At 31.4% G+C, this 20,897-nt stretch overlaps 1 protein-coding gene across 12 annotated transcripts in view; it reads left to right on the top strand.

The window, feature by feature from the left end:
* Positions 1–20,897, top strand: part of PRKACB (protein kinase cAMP-activated catalytic subunit beta) — a 157,295-nt gene that overhangs the window by 85,126 nt on the left and 51,272 nt on the right. For 5 of the 12 annotated variants that reach the window (XM_054484978.2, XM_063653621.1, XM_054484948.2 and 2 more), the window contains exon 2: positions 19,013–19,074. In XM_054484978.2, the coding sequence (XP_054340953.1) occupies positions 19,013–19,074 (62 nt within the window). Of the gene's footprint in view, positions 1–2,997; positions 4,853–13,165; positions 13,190–14,878; positions 14,903–19,012; positions 19,075–20,897 lie in introns of those variants that run through there. The other 7 variants (XM_054484968.2, XM_054484998.2, XM_063653617.1 and 4 more) reach the window with 4 other exon arrangements.

Below are 20,897 nucleotides of genomic sequence, written 5' to 3'. Positions count from 1 at the left end.
GCTTTTCTTTGTGGGAAAAATTTTAATTACTAAGTCAATATTTGTGTTACAGGTTTATTTACATTTTCTATTTCTTTTTTAGTTAGTGTTGGTAATTTGTGCCTAAGAGTTTTTCCATTTCACCTGTTGTCTTATATGATTGGGATAAGGTTGTTTATAGTATTCCCTTATAATCCTTTTAATTTATCTAGCATCAGTGGTGATATCATAGTTTCATTACTGATTTCTATAATTAATATCTTCTCTGTTTTCTTTTTGTTTATTTTGTTTTGATATTTGGTCAGTCTAGTGAAAGTTTTATCAATAAGACTTTTGGTTTCATTCATTTTTCTCTACTGTTTTTCTATATATTTTACTGAATATATTATATGTAATATAATACTATAATATATAATAATATATACAAAGCTTAAGTTACTGATTTGGAACTTTTCTTCTATTTTACTCTAAATGGTTAAAGCTATGAATTTTTTTTCTAAACCCTGCTTTATCTACATCCAATAAATGTAGATATGCTGTAGTTTATTTTCATTTACCTCAAAATATTTTCTAATTTCCCTTGGAATTTGTTTGTGATTTAATATCTAAATATTTAGAGACTTCTAAAATTTCTTTCTGTTTTTATTTCTAACTTAATTCTGCTGTGATTATAGAATATATTTTGAAAGCTTTAGCAAACCCTTCAAATTAATTGAGACATTATATTTTCTAGCATTTGCTTAATATGTAGAATATCCATGTGTGCTTGATAAGAATGTGTATTCTGCTGATGTTAAATTCTGTATTTTATAAATGTCAAGATTTTTTTGATGGTGTTATTTAAGTTGTTTCTTTTCCAATTTCCTGTCTAGTTTTTCCATCAATTATTGAGAGAGAAGTATGGAAATTCCCAACTATTAGTATTAAATATTTTTCTCCTTTCAATTCTGTCCGTTTTTATTTTAGTACTGTGGGGGCTCTTCTGTTCAATGCATATGCATTTCTGATTGTCACATTTTTCAGATGTATTGGACTTTTATCATTATGAATGTCCCTTTTGTCTCATAATTTTTCTAGACTTAAAGTCTATTTTGTCTAATATTGATATAGGCATTCCAGCTGTCTTATGGTTACTGTTTGCATGATGAATCTTGTTTTTCTCTTTTTACTTTAGCCTATTTATATCTATGAATCTAAAATGTGTCTCTTATAGATGTTATATAGTTTGATCTTGATTTTTATCCAATCTGTTAATTTCTGCCTTTTGATTTGTGTTTCTTCCATTCATAGTTAATGTCACTATTGATATGGTTGGATTTGTAGCTTCCATTTTACTGTTTTCTGTCTCATAGTTTTTGTTGTTTCTCTTTTCCCTTTCTACCACCTTCTTTTCTATTACATATATTTTAATTATTTGGTTTTGATTTTTAAAAATAAAATTTAAAAGGCATTTTCTTAATATTTCTTTAGGGATTATAATACACAAGATTATAATTTATCTTATCATAGTTTACTTCAGGATAGTACTGACTTAATTCTAGTGGAATAGAACTGCTTTGATCCAATATAGCTTTATTTCTTTTGCAAATTTGTGTTTTTTCACATATATTTATATATTTTATAAACCCAGCAACATAATGTTGTAATTATTGCCTCATACAACTTTAAGTCTCTTAAATAAAGAGATAACAGAAAAATTGTGTATTTATATAGCCTTTTATTTATGTATTTACCATTTTTAGTGCTCTTCATTTCTTTCTGTCAATTTGAGCTATTGTCTAGTGTTATTTCCTCTGAGCTTTAAGGACTTCATTAGGTATTTCTGCTTACAACAAATATCCTCAGTTGTTTCTCTGGGAATGTTTCATTTCACCTTTATTTTTGGAGGATAATTTTCCTGGATAGGGAAGTGTTGGTGGATGGGTTTGCTTTCTTGTTTCTTTTAGCACTTCATTTCTCTGCCTTCTGGCCCTTCTTATTTCTAATGAGAAGTCATTAATCATATTCTTTTTCCCCTGGACGTGATTCGTCATTTTTTTCTTGCTGCTTTCATGACTTTTCTCCTTACGTTTCAACAATTTGACTATGATATGTCTCAGTGTGGATCTTTTGGGTATTATTCTAGTTGGTGTTGGCTGAGCTTCTTGGATCCTAGATTACTGTTTTCCATCAAATTGGGACATTTTCAGCCATTATTCCTTCAAATGTTTTTTCATCACCCTTTGTCTCTCTCCTTTTTTTCTAATTCCCATGAGATGTATGTTGGTTCCCTTGATATCCCATAAGTTTCTCAGGCTCTGTCCACTTTTCTCCTGTCTTTTTCTCTCTGTGTTCTTCCAACTGGATGATTTCCATTGATCTATCTTCCAGTTCACTGATTTGGTCTTTTGCTCTTTTAAATCTGCTGTTGGGCTTACTATACTGAGTTTTCAAATTTTGGTTATTATGCTTTTCAAATCTGCACTTTTTATTTTTAAATAGTTTTTCTTTCTGTATTGAAAGTTTCTATATGTTGTTCATTACTGTCATGTTTTCCTTAGGTATTTAACACAATTTTCTTTTAATTCTTTTCATATATGTATAATAGTTATTTTAAAGTCTTTAAAGCCTTTGTCTGCTAAATTCTACACCTGGGCCCATTCAGGGACATTTTTTATTGACTGCTTTTTTTCCTCATTGTGGATCACACAAGTTTTTGTCAAAAATGTGTTTTTTAAAATAACATGTGGTAGTAGCTCTGGGTTTTGATTATTTTTTCCCTGAGGGTTGGTTTTGTTTATTTTTTTATTAATAACTTCCTTTGTCTTAATCTGTGGAATCTGTATCCCTCATGATATGTGACTGCTGATTTCTCTGCTTAGTTTTTTTTTCTTATTCTAATTTTTATTTTTTAACCTGGTTTCCTAGGGATTGCCCTGTGTCTCTGTAGCTTAATTGTTATTTAATGATTGATCAGAGATTGTACTCAAACACTGGGACCAGCCGGTGCTGATGGAACTGTGTGCAAATTGAGGAGCACATGCAGTATTTAGGCAGTTTGGAAGTCTGTACCAGCTTTAACTTTCCACTGGGCCCTCTTTCGTCTCCTTTGTGCGTGTCATTACCTCCTAGTCAGATTGCATAGCAAGGTGGGCAGACTGGGTGGCCTGGTGAACTTAGGTAGCCTCAGTCTGCCTGTCTCATCTTCATTTACCCGCTGCTATGTTTCTTGCTATACCACCAATGTGCTGCTTAGCCCTACCAAGGCCGTAGCCTTAGACTTGTTAATTTCTTTCAGTTTGCTTTTTTTGTTGACAATATCACTAATGAGTTTTTTGGCCTCCACTCCAAATCAAATCAGCCCCCTCTCGTGTCAGCCCCTTCCAGAAGTGAAGCTGCTAGTTTTCATGACCAGCCCTACCCTGGTAGAAGTACTCTCCTGACTGAACTATAAAGGAGTGGGAGCAGCCCCAGGCAAGAACATCTCTGACTCCCACTGTTTTTAGGCAGAGTGATATCTCACTGTGTTTATAGGTTCATCACAAATAAATGTTTCTCAATTTGTTGTTTATGACTGCTCAATTTCCAGAGCCATGAAATCATTGTTTTTGATAATTCTGTTCAGCTTCATAGTTGTTTCTTAGGGAGATTTCCTGACTTACTTCGACATCACCAAAAGTCCTGCCTCACATGGCAACTGTTAAAATGGCAAGTTCACGTGCTGAAGTTCTACTTAACAAGGAACCATTCTATAGATTCTTTGTACCATTTTGGTACAAATTTTGGATCTCTGGTAATCAGAACAATCTGTTCACCATGCTACCCAGTCAGCCCTCCTTGCTATACAATCTGTCATCTTAGTCCTGTTTCATGTGAGGAATTTTACATTTCTGCAATAATTGCCAGTAACTTTTTTGTGTATTATTTTCTTTTGAATACCACATGGATGGCATCTGACACTGTTTGTAATGCTGAATTTAATGGAAGTTTACAAATAAGTTATTCTATGATTCTCCTTTAAAAATGCAGATATACATATATGTATATAACATTATTCTCTTCCATAACACAGAATGTTTAAATGGTTAACATTTGTGCTGCAGTATAGCTTTCTGGCTCATGAAAAATGAAAGCTATCAGCGATCTGGGCAATAAGATTCATCGCCAATAGTCACTAGCAACAGCACACAGCATTTTAATATCAGTGAGGTCCACAGCTAGCAGTAAGAGCTGGTGTAATTGAAAGACGTTTAGGTGCAATCATTCTGCTGTGTGCTCCTTGCCAGGTTCAACATGGGATTGTGTGAGTATTTGAAGAAAACAGCAATTTTTTCATATCTTTGAAAGATGTATAAAGCGTAGATTAGTGCTTAAATTTAAGAAATGTGGTAATTTGTAATCATGTGGCTCTAAAATAAAAAGGTATTTTATTTGTCTGGTTGATTAAAGCTTTAGAAAAGCTATGCCTTGGATACAAGTGAACCGATAATTCTGGTCTAATGTTGCCGTGGTAACAACTCATGCTGATATAATTGAGAACATCTTATACATCCTGGTTCGAACATTTTCTCTCTGCCATTTTGAGTTGTTCTAGTGGTATATGAAGGAGGCTGGGATAACTAGCTTGAAAGAAATTCAGTCTAGTTATAGACATCTTTGGCATGAATCTGATGTTTACTAGTGATAGCTCATGCTAGGCAGTTATGCTTTGCTTCTAGGGGCTTCTCTTTTTAAAACAAAAGAAAGCTCTTTTCGTTTTCTGTGTGCTGCATGCTCCAGTGTGTGTGTTTACACCATCGGTTCTTCTCCCTCTAGAGATTAGCATAACTCCCTTTGCTGTTGGATTGTTGTTTTGAGCAATATGTTTTGGAAAGGTTGGTTTTCATCATGAGTGGTAAGTATACTCTCTGAGACTCTGCAGCTGTTTATTTAAAAAAATATATTTATAAGAGGAAAAAATATTTTTAAAGGGACAGTTATAAAGCCACAGCTACTGTGAATTATATTTTGTGGTGACGCTTTTGTACTTAGGCATTATAGTAAATTGCCTTCAAAAACCAGTAAGAACTGTAAACAATTAATGGCACTATTAATAATCAATACCAATAATCAGTTTCTAATTTTCTTTATGGTTCGATTTATTGTATTTGTTGGGCACTGTTATTAATTGTGTTATAAATTGGTAAATAGACTAACCATAAGAGAGGATTTTCTTTTAGTATCTGATCCTGAAGATAATTAGTTTAACTTTCCTTTGATTAGCTTTGTCATCCTAATGCTAATTTTTATTAGATTATTTTTATTAGATTTTTTAAATAGTAATTTTGAAAATAAGATGCTGCCAAAATTTTGTTGATGTCTTGGTTGCTTTTACCTACAATTTATTGAGAAATAAGAATTTAATGATGAAATAATTAGAGCATTTTGGTTTTGTAGGGTTTGTTAAAATTTTTAATAAACAGTTTTTTGGGGAAATAATTTTTTGGAATAAGTACACTTGTGACAACTAGTCTTTTTTCTTATAATGTGATTTATTTTTTCTAAATATTTCCAAAACTGTTTTTTTGAAAAAATACTACAGTATGTACTGCAGTTTATCATAGGGTAAAAGCTGTCACTTCAAGCCAAACCTGCAGCTAAAAATAGATATCCTGTTGTTAGAGTGAAAAACATTTGCTTAGAGCATAATTCATTAGCATCTTTTGCTTAACTAAAGAATAAGATGCTTGGAAGTTAACCTTTGATTCAGATATTTTTTAAGAGAAGTAGAATATGGTTTCTCTGATCACATAACAGTCCTATAATTTGCATTTATAAGATTTGGAATTGGAATTTAGAAACTGAAAGGTGGATTTTTGCTGTATAATGATAGAATTCAAAATTGACGAACCTTTTCTTTCATAACTGGAGATCACCTCATTATAACCAATAAATGTTCTTTATCCTGCTGCAGTACAATATAAACCTCTTAAACACTGTTATATATTTGTTTATAGAATAATATGAGATATTAAAGGGACATTTTAACATGCAAAATAATAGGAATTAACTGGATTGTTATTTTCCTGTTACTGAAATAGATCTTTCTAATCTGCTGTTTTAAATTTGAACTAATATTACAAAAACAACTTAACATTCCTTAGGATTTCTATGGATATCAAACTGAATATACCTGGTTATCATACATATATTTATTTGAATCAGGCCAATGTATATTTTCTCTTTGAAAATTTGGCATATAATCTAGAATCTTTAGGTAACCACTGTGGTGTTCTGGAGGTTTTACAACAGGATGGATTGGATTTAGCTGAAGGAAAATGTTATTGCTTCACTATTGCTTTATTTTTCTTTAAAAAGCTATGCATCGTAGATAACATTTGATACGTTTGATCATATTGGCCTTCTTTTCTAGCCATTTTATACCACAGATAATCATAGTAATCACAACTAGGTGTTCTGACTTTGTCGAGAATGCCCAATTTCAACTGATTTTAATCATGTCATAAATGGTTAAATGTCCTAGCCATTTCAACTTGGAAAATTACAAGAGAAGTGGGGTTTTATTTGTAAAAATAAGCAAATGCTAGGCCTTTTAATCTGTCTGTAACTACACATGTGGTATTTATGTGTACGTGGTACTTTTCTTGTTATAAGGCTATTTCTTTTATCCTTTGCCACTTAAATGTTGGTTTTCTCTGAGAATCTATCTTTGGCCTTCTTTTGATGCTACATTTTCTCCAAAAAATCTCATCCATGCCTACATCTTCAGTCATTACCTGAACGTTCAGTTCAAAAGTGGATTTTCTTATATCATCCCTAAATCTGCTCCATTTTCATTAACTCTGATATCTGTTAATGATCTCACTGCCCATGCAGGAAGTGAAAACAGAAACCTTGGTCATTTCTAACTTGTTTCTTACCCTCAGACATGTACTCAGTCATTAAGTTCTATTGATTCTACATCAAAAATCACTCAATATTCTCCAGTCTTACTGACACTGGGATGGCTTCTAGATCTCTTCTCAATCCTATTAAAATAACTGTATTACTGGTCTCCAGCTTCCAGTTTTATATCCTTCCAGGCCATTTTCCACACTGAAAATTTTAAAATGCAAATATGCCCATTTTTTAACCTAACATGAAAACTTTCAGTTACTCCCTATTGCCTTTAAAATAAAAGTTAAACTCCTTATTAGGTCACATACAATCAATGACTTACCTTTTTGGTTTTGTTTGCAAAATCTCTTTCACAAATTTTGATCTAGCCATACTATATTACATATAATTCCTTGCTACCTTTCCATATTTATAGTCTTTATCACAAAAATTTAGAGAATCAGTCATTACCTCTGACACTGACCCTGTGGAATTAGGTGATTTCTCTGTACTCCCAAAGCAAACTTACAAACTACAACGATTATTGTATTATATTGAAATTATAAATTTGTGTGTCACTTTCTAATCTCTAAATGTTGAACTCAAATCAAGGTTAGTGCCTTGTTCATTGTATGTTTCTAGTAGTCACCCCAGTACCCCAAACACAGCAAGGTACCCAATAAATACTTATAGAATTAATGATAAACTAAATATAATTCATTTTTACATACTTGAACAGTTTCCTTACATTGCCCATGAAAAATAGCAGTGTGGGTTTTGACTTTTTTTGGTTCAGAAAAATACAATAACCATAGTATTTACTTGTTCCTTTATCAACTTTGTAGAATGAAGTCATATAAAATGCTTAAGAAACTAAGTTGTACCAGTCAGTACCTTTATCTTTCTAGTATTTAAAAAATTGGTTATAAGTGTGAAAAGAGCCTTCACTTTCTAAATGTTTATCTTACTCGTAACTCTTTTTGTGAAGTTTTTGCTCTTGTTAAGCAAAGAAGGTCTATAAAGAAATACTAAAAGAGCTTCTCTAAAAATCAGTCAAACTATTGTAAGGCGCTTTTGTTTAGAGGATGTAGCAACTTACTCAAATAAGCTTAAGCAGAAGAAGATACAGGTATTATTGGGATGCAGAGGATGTCATGGAGCTCAAAGGCAAAAGTAGAGTTGAGCTGTCCCAAAGAGTAGAATTGATTTGGAAAGCTGACTGGAATCATAATAGTACCTTTCTCAGTTTTTCTCTCTGAGATCACATGACATCTTTACTTTTTTCCTTGTATTTCCTTTTTATCCTCACTGTGCAGCGAATAAGTTTCTCTGATGCTTGTGCAAAATGGAGCTTAGTCATCTGAAAGTTTCAAAGTTTATGTGCTCTCCTAGTTCATGTGCTTTTTGATGTAACTAGCATCATTATATCAAAATCCTGCGTGAGAACCCTGGCCCAGCTATAGTTGAGGGCAAATCTCTGAAGAAGAAGGCATGAATCTGCTATGAATTACAGCACCATACAGACTAGAGTACCAACACTTCATTAATTTGCCTTTCTAGATTCTGACTGAAAATACTGTAAGAAAAAAAATTGGGAAAGCAGTACATCATTTCTGAAATTAAAGATGGTTATTTGCCCAAATATGTACAGGATTTTGATTATCAGACTCCAATGTCTAATTAACAGTTTTAACTTGAGTAGCCTTTCTTTATGGAAAAGAAAGAAATAATAGTTTCACCCTCACTAACTGGGAGGGATGAGGAAAATAAGTGGAAGATCCAACACTGCTCATTACTTTCATTCTAAAACAGCTATAGTGGGACAACCAAGAATGTATTAGGCCTTTTCAAGTTGAAAAGTGGCCTCTCTTTAAATATAGAAGGCTCTTTCCTGACATAGAAGGCATCACTACCAGCAAGGAATCCTATAGTCCTGGCTACATTCCCATTTATGAAGGTCACTGGATTACTTAACTGATAATGTAAATATGTGTACACTAAATGATGTGAAGAGTTTAGTCTAACAGCACCTAAACAGGAAATGAGAAGGGCCAAAGAAAAACCACTTACCTTATTTGGGGCATTTGTGAAGTTTTGAAAAGCTTGTAATTGTTCTTGAATGAATAAAAAAGAAAAGCAACAATGTGGAACCTATAAAAGAGGTTATACACCATAAAACAGTAAAGTTACAGTCTCCAAGAGGTAGAGAATGAACTTATATTTAGAAAATATTTGTGCAGGAGAGTATAAACACAAAAAATTATAGATGCCATCTGTGTTAATTCTTAAAATTTCAAGTGAGCATGGAGTTAGTGAACTAAGACATGAAACAAAGATAAAACAAGAACCTAGAATGAAAAGATTACTGGCTGAGAGGCAGGAATGGAAAAGAAGCATAATGATGTGATAGGAAAAAGTTGTAAGAAATAAACCTGGCATTTTTAGAATATAAAGCTGCATTAGAGGCAATAAAAACCAGAATAATCACTGCAGAAAAGTAAATTAATAATGTGAAGATCTCTCCAGATAGACCTTAATAGAATGTAGAGGAAATGGACAAGATAAAAATTATAAGATGAAAAGTATGTTAAATAAAAGCAGGACAAAAAATTATAAAAGAAAATAAAAGAACATTTTACAAATTGGATAGCATTCCACAGAACAGAACAGATATGGTTTATAGAACAGAAGCAATAATCAAAAATATGATTCAGGAAAACTTGTTAGTTGAAGAAAAACTTGAATCTTTAAATTGAAAGACCTCATTTTGTTTTGACAAGATTAACAAAGATGCCAATACCTAAATATATCCTGGTGAGCATTTGGAATTTCCAGCATAAAAAAATGAAATCCATAAACATTCTGATGTCTTTGCATCTTACAATCTAACATGAAGCTTGTCCTATAAAGAAAAAAATGCAAAATTGGAGACTAGATAACTTAAAAATCTTTTGAGGGCAGAAATTATTTAAGATCAACAGCACCTTGAAATGCTGAATAAACTGTAACAAATGCCCCTTTAAATGAATACGAATGTACCCTTTAAGTGAATTCTAATTTAATTAGAAGTAAATAAATTCCCAAAGTGCAAAAATTGAAGTGGTAAATGAGAACCAGAGCTGTAAGGGGGAGCATACTTCAACTGCCCTGAGGACATTTTTAGACCTTGGTGGGGCTTTCGTTTAAAATGGCCTCACAGAGATGGATGATAGGTTGTTTAATGCATACAGTTTAGGATTTCTTAGCCCCCTGTGTAAAGCCAGGATCCTGCAAGGATCATAACCTCAGTGAAAGCATAGATTAGAAAATAAAACCTCTCCACTGACAAAAGGAGAAAATAAGGAAGCTTGTGTTTCTTGGCTTGGGTTCCTAGGAACAGGGGAGGGATGTGTGTGCATGTGTAGGATGCCTCTCCTGAGAATTTTTAATCAACTGCCTCCTCTCAAGCAGGTTTCAGTTTTTAATCTGTATTAATTGTGTGTTCTAGGAACAACCAATAAAATACATTATCAGAAGAGTTGCAGGCTTGTAACATATACTCTACACCAGGCAGAAGCTAATACAAAACCCTATACTGGGACACATCCTCAGACCAAGACCTGCAGGTTTCTCGCAGATAAAGCCCCAATGAACTTTGTGTTCACAATCCAAAAACAAAATACACACACACTTACACACATCTGCAAATGATATTTAGATACAACAGGATTAGAACCTGCCAATAATGTCAGTAGACATAGTAAAATTATCACATATGACCACTATATTAAATTAGTGACATAAAAATAAATATGAGGAAAAAATGTATATAATTCTAACAGAGCCTTAAAATATACAAAACAAAATTGACCTATGTAGGAGAAATTTTATAGATATAGAGAATTCTTACCCAGTAATTGAAGAATACATAGGAATATGTAGAACACTTACAAAATTAATCATATGACTAAATGTATTCAACAAATTTCAAGTGATTGATATACAGGCTACAGTATATAAATTCTTAATTACTTAATTACCACAAGGCAATTAAGTTCAATCAGTAATAAAAAGCTTAAAAAAAATCACACAAATGTATACATTTGGAGATTTAAAAATTTTAAATAACTTACCAAAGAATTAACTCATAAATTTAAGGTGTAACTATGTATCAGAACTTGTGGGGTGCCACAAAAGTGGATATAGAGTTAAATTTTAAGTGCTCAAATTAGAAAAAAGAAAGACATCATGATATAAGAAAACAAGTTTAAAAAACCACATGGTTAATCAAAAGAAGAAAGAAACTGATAAAGACATGAGCAAAGATCAGTGGGTGGAATAGAAAATAAAGATACATGAGAATCAAAGGTTAGTTTATGGAAAAATATTTTAAAGTACTAATTAGAACTATACCTATTTTAAAAATTGAATCACAGAATCTTTATGCAGAACTGAACAAAATTAGGACTGGAGAGTTTTACATACAAGTTTTAGGAAACCTTCAAAGAACAAAAACTTCAATCTTGTATGGAATTTTCCAGAGCATTGAAAAAGAGAAAATACTCTTAAATTCATTTACTGATTCTAGGATAGTTTTACCAGTCAAGTATAGGAAAAGAAAATTAGTTAGATACATTTTATCTGAAGTTGGGAAGAGGAAAAGGATGTCCACTGCCATTGTTTCTGTACATCATTGTACTGTTAGTCATAACCTGAGCAGTAAAACAAGAAAAACGTGGAGAGAACCAAACTGTCATTATTCACAAATGATTTGTGATTGGTTACATAGAAGACTCAAGTGAATCTACCAGTGTGATTTCCGAATTGATAACAGAGTCTGGCAAGATTGCCAGATATAAAAAAAATCAATATATAAACATTGACTATGTTCTATACATCAGCAACAAACAAAAAAGGTAATTTTTTAAAATCTCCCTTTTACAATCGCAACCAAAGTGCTAAAGAACTTAGGTATAAATCTAATAAAAGTGTAATAAGACCTTTAAGGGAAAAAGTATAAAATTCTACCGAGGGATATTTACCTAATCTTTAACAATCAGACATGATTTTTTATACTCATCAGATTAGCAAAAAATGGAAAGTCCAACATTAACAAATTTTGTTGAGGATATAGAGCATCAAGGATATGGTGGGACAATAAATTGATGCTATTATTTACTGAGTCGTTTGTTACTGCCGAAGTTGATACTGTGCATTCCTTATCATCTAGGAATCCATTCTTAACTCTATATTGTTGGGCAACAAGACAAAATATTTGAATTCAGGCCTTTCTGGAAAATCCTTGACATATGATTGTAGTAGATATAATACTCCTACAGGAAAAAGCCTCATTGAACAATTAAGGAAGTAAAATATACTTCAAGGAGCATTTCAAAGATTGCCTGGGTCATTAGTTTTATGACTATAAATTTACTTTGAGTTTTCATTACAAAATTATGTAGGAAACATCACAAGTCAAACATGGCATGGATGGCCTACAAAATCCACAGCATCCCCAGATGGAGAGCTGTTGGGAGAGAAAGCATGTACATATGATTAGTTGTGAATGAATACACTGTGTGAATTCATAGTGTATCCATCTATCCATGTAGATGCTAGTCAAATAAGTTAATGTATTTCTTTCTAGAATGATTATTTAAATATATGTCTCATTAAAAGTGTTTATATTTTTCCATATAAAACTATAATAAAAATTTTTATTTTTCACAGTTCAGTGAGTCAGTCAATTATGCTGTTCACTTGTAACTAAGACTTGATGAAAAATTAACAAGTAATAAAACACAGAGAGGAAAGAAGAGTAAAATAAATTTTGTAATAGGAAGTGTAACGTTCATTGCCTATTAAACTTCCAAATACTCATATATATGTGACTTTAGTCTTTATAGAAAGACTAGTTAATCATCTTAGAAATCAAAAGTAGGCATAGTCCAATCCAATAAACTGTACAATTACAACTGAAGTATTAAAGTTGTTTTTTATTCTCACTATCATTTTTAAGGTTATAGTGAATTTAGTTTGAATCAGTATGTTTAATATGATGAGGCAAGTGCCCCTTCAGCAAAGTGAACACAATTTTTCTTCAGTTTCAAAGGATAGAGGATGATCACTTATTAACATATTTCCAGAGAAGAGTTTTGGTTGGTTAAAAAAAAAAGGATATCCAAAGAATTTCTTGTAATCCTTATATAAAACATTTTTGGTATGTATGTTCAATTGTTTTATCATTCTATTTCTATGTGCAGTACAGTAGTGAACATGTATGGATGGGTAACTTCTTGTAGGTATGTTATTTTATATGTTATTTAATCTCTGTTTATTCTTTTTGATCAAGCACGCAAATCATCAGATGCATCTGGTAGGAAAACCGTTTTTTTACAGAATAATTCTGTTACTTTATCGTAAGCTAAATTTTTATGAGATATTTTGTGGCAATTAGAATATTTTGTGTTGAGTTTTTACAATTCTGTTTACTGAAAATATTTTTAGTGTGTGTGTATGTGGGGAGGGGGAGAGTATTTTTAGAAATACCAAATAGAGCTCTAAAGAGGTAGATATTTGAATAGGGGTGGAAGAAGATGGACTAATGCATTCCCCTAGATTTACACTTTCCAGAGATTTTTCTGCTGTTATTTAATGATAGAACTTGGTATTTTCATAGGTAACTTACCTTAGTTTCCATCCTCTTTTGTTCTTTCTGGCATGCACTAAATAATTCTTAAATAGAATAATGCTTTTATTAAGGTAAAAGAGGGAGATGAAACTAATGACAAAGACAGTAGAACGAACAGGAATTATTATCTTTTCAGTAACAAATTTTTAAATTGTTACTACAAAAATGACACTATTAAAAACATATTATTGCTTGTGGTTCTTAATATTTTATCTTTCTCTAATAGAAAATTTTTAATAGCCCTGTTCCTTATTCCCTACAAAAATAGCCATCAAGGTCTAACATATTGAGACCTCTAATCCTCGTCATCCCTCATTATTTTATCCTATTCCCCTCTCCCTTAGCAAAAGATCTTGTCTTCTATTTCCTGGAAGAAATAGAATCTAGCAACTGTGAACTAACTCAGTTTACTCCTGTTTCTACCCATGCACTGAAAAGCATCACTATGCCAAAAAATACCTCCCTGATTCAGCATCTGCTTGCCTGTGCACTTCATCTCCCACTGATGTTTTACATGTACCCGATGCTGCAGTTATTACAAGTCAGTTGCTGTTTCCTGGATAAACCATGCTCTTCTTCCATGCCATTTATGTAAGATCACCTCAGCCTAGGACGTCTTTTTCCCCAACTTTATCTGCCAGAGGAATTCTTTATCTTTCAAGATTCAGCACAAATGCTGTATTCTCTATTATGCCTTACCTTACTGTCCAAGAATTTCCCCCTCCCAGCTCTCACAGCACCTTATGATTGCCTTTGTTGTAGTCTTTGTCCCATTCCATTATGATGATTCATGTAAGCTTCTCATTTCCTTAACAGTGGAAATATGTTTATTCTTTGTAGTATTCAGAGTCTAGCTCAGAATCTGACACCACTAAATGGTGCTCAATAAATATTGTTGAAAAGATTGTTAAACCAGCACTGAGGAAGTGGAATGACTGAAAAATACTAAAGTCTTTCAAAAGGAAGAAACCAGGTGTTATAATGCATAATGTCTTTCCTACAGTAGATTTTGACTGAATAACAGAACTCCAGAGATGGTACTGCAATAGTTACAGGATATGTATGTCAATATTTGCTTCTTAATATTGTTATGAGGACTATTGTTATGAGAACTTAAAGTTTTTGTTAGTTGTTGTTTTAAGGAAAATAAGAAGGTTATTGATTTTGGCACTAAACAGTAGTTACTGATTTTATTTCTTTACCATTTAATTTGAAGATAACTTATTTGAATACATACAATCAAATAATTGAATTTCTACATTAACATTTTATTTCTGTATATAGTATTCTGAAAAAAAAAGTGTATTGGTGACTTCATGCTAATATGTTATTCATATAATTTAATCATTGTCTAATTTATTTTTTGGACACAAGCTTGCTCCTCTTCAGAAATATCTGGTAGGCAATTACTTTTTAATAAAACAAATACTACCTTTAAAATTTTTTATTTATTCTTTGCAAGTTTTTATTTTCCTTATAAAGTTATATATTTTTAAGTATATCAAGTTAATGAAATATTTTCATTGATGAAGGAAATAGTTTAGTTTTGTTGGGTTTTATCTATATAAATGATTTATATTGCAATTTCTTGTGTGATATTTTAGAAAGAATATAGCACCATGAAACAGTAGAAGATGTACAAAGTAGTAGAAGAAAGATTAATAAAGTAAAAGAAAGATAAATAAGTAGAAGAAAGATTTATAAACTCAATACAAAATATGAATGATATTCTTTTAAGAATTGGATAATGGTATACTATGACTAGCAACATACTCTTTTTATCATAAGCAGTAACCTAGTTTATCTTACACAGCAGCCAGAAATATCTAATAAATACATTTGTTAAATGTTAATAGTGAAACATTCTTATAGTGGAATTACCTGAATTATATGGGATGAAGTTATGCTGTGCCTGAATTTTTAGTCAGTTTTCCTAATGTTTAAAATAAACTTTAAAATCTGATTTTTAAACTATGTTCTATGTATAAATACATTCAAAAATTTGAGGGGGGATAAGAACTAAGTTGTGTTTTTATGAACTTGTGAAAAAGCATAAAAATTGTCTCTCTTTTTTTTTCTTCTCTTGAATGTGGGTGAATGTTCCTGCAAACAAATCTTGGGTGAACATGTAGATTCCTTTGGTATGCTCATTTCCTTTAGAATGCAATGTGATAGACTCTTTAAATCATACAAACAGAAAAAATATCTAATTGAAAATGTATACTTTTGGGAATAAATTAATTTTTTGTGTCCTCTTTTTTATAGTATCTAGTTTGTTCAGTTATTTACCAATAGAGAATAAAATGTATTTCAGGAAAATCATTCTTCGAAGTATTTTTTTCTTAAGAAGAGTTACTAATCACTGTTAGATGCTTTGGAGATAGGTACCTATGATCACACAGCTAGGAAGTATTAGAGCTAATATTCTAACTCAGATGTGCCAAACTCTGAAACCATCATAATAATTTAAATGGTTAAATGTAGATATGGCTTATATATTAGAACACAATAAGTAAACTAATCGAGAACTTCAAACTATATGTTTTATAGGGAATTCTGGGTTGAATGTGGAGCAGTATTTGAATCTGGCTGTCTCTCTCACATCTTATTTTATTAATTATCTGCCAACACTTTATTTCAGTGGATAGAAATTTTTTAAATAACCAGAGAAGAGAAAAGCATTTAGAAGTTACATCCACCAATATCTAAACATAATAAAATTCAAAGCAAATGCATGTGGTTCTGGATTGCTTATTGTTTTAGGGTTACACATAATCCAATATATTGTGAAATATTTTATTTTTGGTAGATTTGTTATTAAAAGATGTATATTTTGATTAACTTATATTTTTATAAAGAATTAACTATGTTCATCTTTGCATCTACATAATACACATAAAAACTAGAGATTTCATATGTGTAGATTTTTTATATGACAAAAAAATGTTTCAGGGACAGGTTTTCCTCATAGAACTATTTAATAACATCATACTTAGTGCCCATCCTTTAGTGTACTTGAAAAGAAAATCCCTTTATATTTTGAACTAATTCACAAAATGTAATATATTTGATTAATACTCATTTCTGATAATTTTCACATAAGACCTTTATAAAAACATTTACCTACTTCCTACAGTATTATTTGACAGTAAACTCAGGAATACTGATGAGTACAGAGAGTATTTCAAAGAATTTCTTGCATATTCTATTAGTGAATAAAATTAAATAATACCTGAAATTTTTCTTTTAGCTTATCACCAGGCAGGGAAAAGGAATTTTTTTCAACTTACCATCTTTGACAAATACTGTCAGTCCTTCCTTTGATCAGTTACTTTTTTCTTAACTCCAGATCCACTTAGCATAAAGTGACAGGAGAAGCTGAAACAGGATGTTAAGGTTTTTTTTTTTTTACCTTCCCTGACTCTTTTCTTTGTCTCTAAATTATTTATACTCATATAGGCATCTGGAGAGTTTATATTGCAACTTGATGTGCAAGTTCTATAAAAAAAGATAACTAAAAATATTTTTCAGAAGAAACAAGAAGTATATTTTGGGAATCACAAGTTGTTTTTTCTTGAATGCCACAGTGCATGTTGCAATAAATTATGTTTTTAATTTAATTTATAGCCATCATGTCCAAGTGAATGCCATGTGCAGATATGTCTGCTCCATACGAAAAAAGAAAATCTTACCTATAAAATTACTCTTTTTCTGTTGTAATTAGCACATTAATTTTTAGAAGTAAGGATGACTTGAACCATCCTAAATTCCAAGAAAAAATAACAATTTGGCTGGACACAGTGGCTCACACCTGTAATCCTAGCACTTTGGGAGGCTGAGCCAGAAAGTTCACTTGAGCTCAAAAGTTCAGGACAAGCCTGGGCAGCACAGTAAGACCCTCATCTCTACAAAAAGTAAGAAAATTAGCCAGACATGGTGGTGCACATCTGTAGTCCCAGCTACTCAGGAGGCTGAGGCAAAAGGATTGCTTGAGCCTAGTAGTCTGAGGCTCTAGTGGACTGTGATCATGCCACTGCACTCCAGCCTGAATGACAGAGCAAGACCCAGTTGTAAAAAAGATAATAGAAAGAAAAGAGAAAATGTAAGAATTTGCCACCCTTAATCCACTCCTCAGGAAGAATTAGATTATATTTGGATGATTAGGTGAAATTCTTTGATTCATTGTTTTAGTGCATGAGATTTTCCTACAATGGGAAAGTTCTAAGTTTAAAAATTCTTTTTCTCAGTTTTTCTAAAAAAGGCATTCTGAGAGTATTTTACAGTAAAATACAAAGGGCACTTTATAGAAAGTACTAAAATAATGTCTTCAGAGATTCATACTCTAATGTTACTTAAAAACTAATGTCTGCTCTTGGTGCCTGTCATCATCATTTTGAAATCTCAAAACATTTAAAATGCCAGAAGCCTTTTTAGTTAGTAACAGTATTTTCCCAAAGGTATGACATTGGTATGACATTTATAAAGGAGGAAAAATAAAGTATGTTTTAAAATAGGTACCTATCTCACTTCAATACTACTGTATCATTGAGAATCTTAAAGAATTTGTGAGCCCTTCACTAGTATAGTCAGATTTTATTCTTACACCTAAAGATATGAACAACAATACATTTTGTTAATGCTATTTTATCTCTTTGGAATATTTTTCCTATTTGTTTTTAAACACTTTAAGTTGTTTTCTAAGATAGCTTTTGAAAATGGGGAAACTTTTAACTGGTTCATCATTTAATTTACAAATTTAAAACTTCAAACCATAGCTCTATAAAATAATGTGGCTATTTTATACCCACATTATTAATCAATATACAAACATTTGGTTTTGAATTGCTTTACTTTAGTGTGCATTTTAAATTGGGTATTCAGACATTTACTTTATGCTGCAAATTTAGAATGAGATTGTTAAACCGGATTTTTTGTTGTCGATGTTTTGTTCTGTTTTTAAGTCTTTGTTGGTGTCCTTTATGTGCTAGTCTGTGCTTTTATTTTTTCCCTTTGCCATTAGTAAAGAGAATACAAATCTAATACATAACATAAATCCTTACACCTGAAAACAGCTCTTTATCAAGATCAACTATTTTGGAAATTGCACAAATCAGTAGGTTAATGTTCTCCAGATGTTTTCAATTCTTGTTTCTAAAGGCTCTGTTAATATTACTGATGGCCTTTTTACAGTCACTATTTTGTCCTAAATTAATTTCTGACTTTCTTACATTACTTTCTGGTATGTTTTCAGGAACAGAATTTTTGTTATGACATTTGAAATTATCAAAGTGGTTTCTTTATAGAACAATATTAGAGAATCTTAGAGATTTGAGAAGGTTCTTAGAGATACTAAATAGCTCTTTAATGTATCATGGTGATAAATATACATTTTATCACAATAGATGACATGTCTTTTTTTAAGTGAGAAAACATATGCAGTATAAATATTCTTATACATAATATAAATATTCTTACAAGATAAATTTGTTTTTATATGTATATTTTCAGTGAAAGAGTTTCTAGCCAAAGCCAAAGAAGACTTTTTGAAAAAATGGGAGAATCCAACTCAGGTAAGGAATATTTAGATTTTTCTACAATTAAAAATCTTGTGTTAGTAAAATCAGGATTCTTGCCTAAGAAATTTATTACTTCAGAAATTTTAATTTTCATGTGGTATTAGTAAACAGAAGCTTAAAATGGGAATTTTGCCATAGTTATACTTTGATGTATTAATGAATAATCTTAATGTATGCCTAAATTGCAGAAGGAAATAATTTCCAGTATAATACCTAATTATAAATTTGATACTGATTCCAGTTGCTATAAAATCTTAATATTTTCAAACATATTAATTTTGAATTATGCCTTTGATAGCATACTTATAATTTTTATTAATTACAAAAATAAGAGTCCTTATGTACAGTTTAAAATTCTCAATTGTAGAGAATTTGGCTATCAACAACATCCCTGATACATAGGCATCTTTTTTATCATCATTTTGATGGGGTATATTCTATATAATTAAAGTATTTTAGATCTTAACTAGGATCTAAAAACTGTATATAAAAAGCCATCTATACTTTGCAAAAATAATATTTTTGGAGTTATAATGAATGAATTTTAATAGTAAATTAAATTTTGTTATACTTCAAGTTCTGGGTTGCATGTGCAGAACGTGCAGGTTTGTTACATAGGTATAAACGTGCCATAGTGGTTGCTGCATCCATCAACCCGTCATCTACATTAGGTATTTCTCCTAATGCTATCCCTCCCCTAGCCCCCCACCCCGCGACAGGCCCCGGTGTGTGATGTTCCCCTCCCTGTGTCCATGTGTTCTCATTGTTCAACTCCCACTTATGAGTGAGAATGTAAAGACCAAAAAAAAAAAGAAGTCGTTATGTGAAAAAGATACTTGCACACGCATGCTTATAGTAGCACAATTCACAATTGCAAAATTGTGGAACCAACACAAATGCCCGTCAATCAATGAATGGATAAAGAAACTGTGATATATATATATGATGGAGTACTATGCAGCCATAAAAAAGAATGAATTAACACATTTGCAGTGACCTAGATGAGATTGGAGACTGTTATTCAACGTGAAGTGAAAGTAACTCAGGAATGGAAAACCAAACATCATATGTTCTCACTGATATGTAGAAGCTAAGCTATGAGGACACAAAGGCATAAGAATGATATAATGGACTTTTGGCACTTGGTGGGGGAGAATGGGAGGGAAGCAAGGGATAAAAGACTACAAATATGGTGCAGCGTATACTGCTCAAGTAATGGATGCACCAAAATTTCACAAATCATCATTAAAGAGCTTACTCATGTAACCAAATACCACCTGTACCCCAATAACTTATGGAAAATAAAAGAAAAATAAAAGATATTATAAGCAAAAAAATTAAATTTTGAAAGTCTTTTCTTCCTAGCTCAAAAGTTTTTATTTCAAGTATTTTCTCACTAAAGAATTCTAAGTAAATATTTCTTAAAGATGCCATTACTACCAAGATTTAGAGTATGACCTATAAGTTAAAACATAGCCACAAAGATTAAACATTGTGATGACAAAATGTTAGACATTGTGTAACATGAAACAATAAGAGAGGTAAGGAAGATAACATATTTTTATAATACAAAGAAAAGCAATGAAAAAAGCATAAAGGGCAGAAACACATGTTCTGTTGTCTATTAATAAAGTTTGTTTTCATTATTTGGTTGGGACTATGGTAAACATTTTAATCCATTCATGTTGATAAAACCTAAGATTAAATATTAATTAAATTAATTCAGTCAGAATTATAAGAGCTTTTTGTGTTGATAAAAAATCTTATGACTATTTAAGATTATTTTAAATTTTAAGCTGTGAAATCAAAATATGATG

The sequence above is a fragment of the Pongo pygmaeus genome, chromosome 1 (genome assembly GCF_028885625.2).
Source record: "Pongo pygmaeus isolate AG05252 chromosome 1, NHGRI_mPonPyg2-v2.0_pri, whole genome shotgun sequence".
Lineage (NCBI taxonomy): Eukaryota > Metazoa > Chordata > Mammalia > Primates > Hominidae > Pongo > Pongo pygmaeus.
The sequence above is the reverse complement of the archived record's forward strand: the minus strand, read 5'-3'. Positions and strand labels throughout refer to the sequence as shown.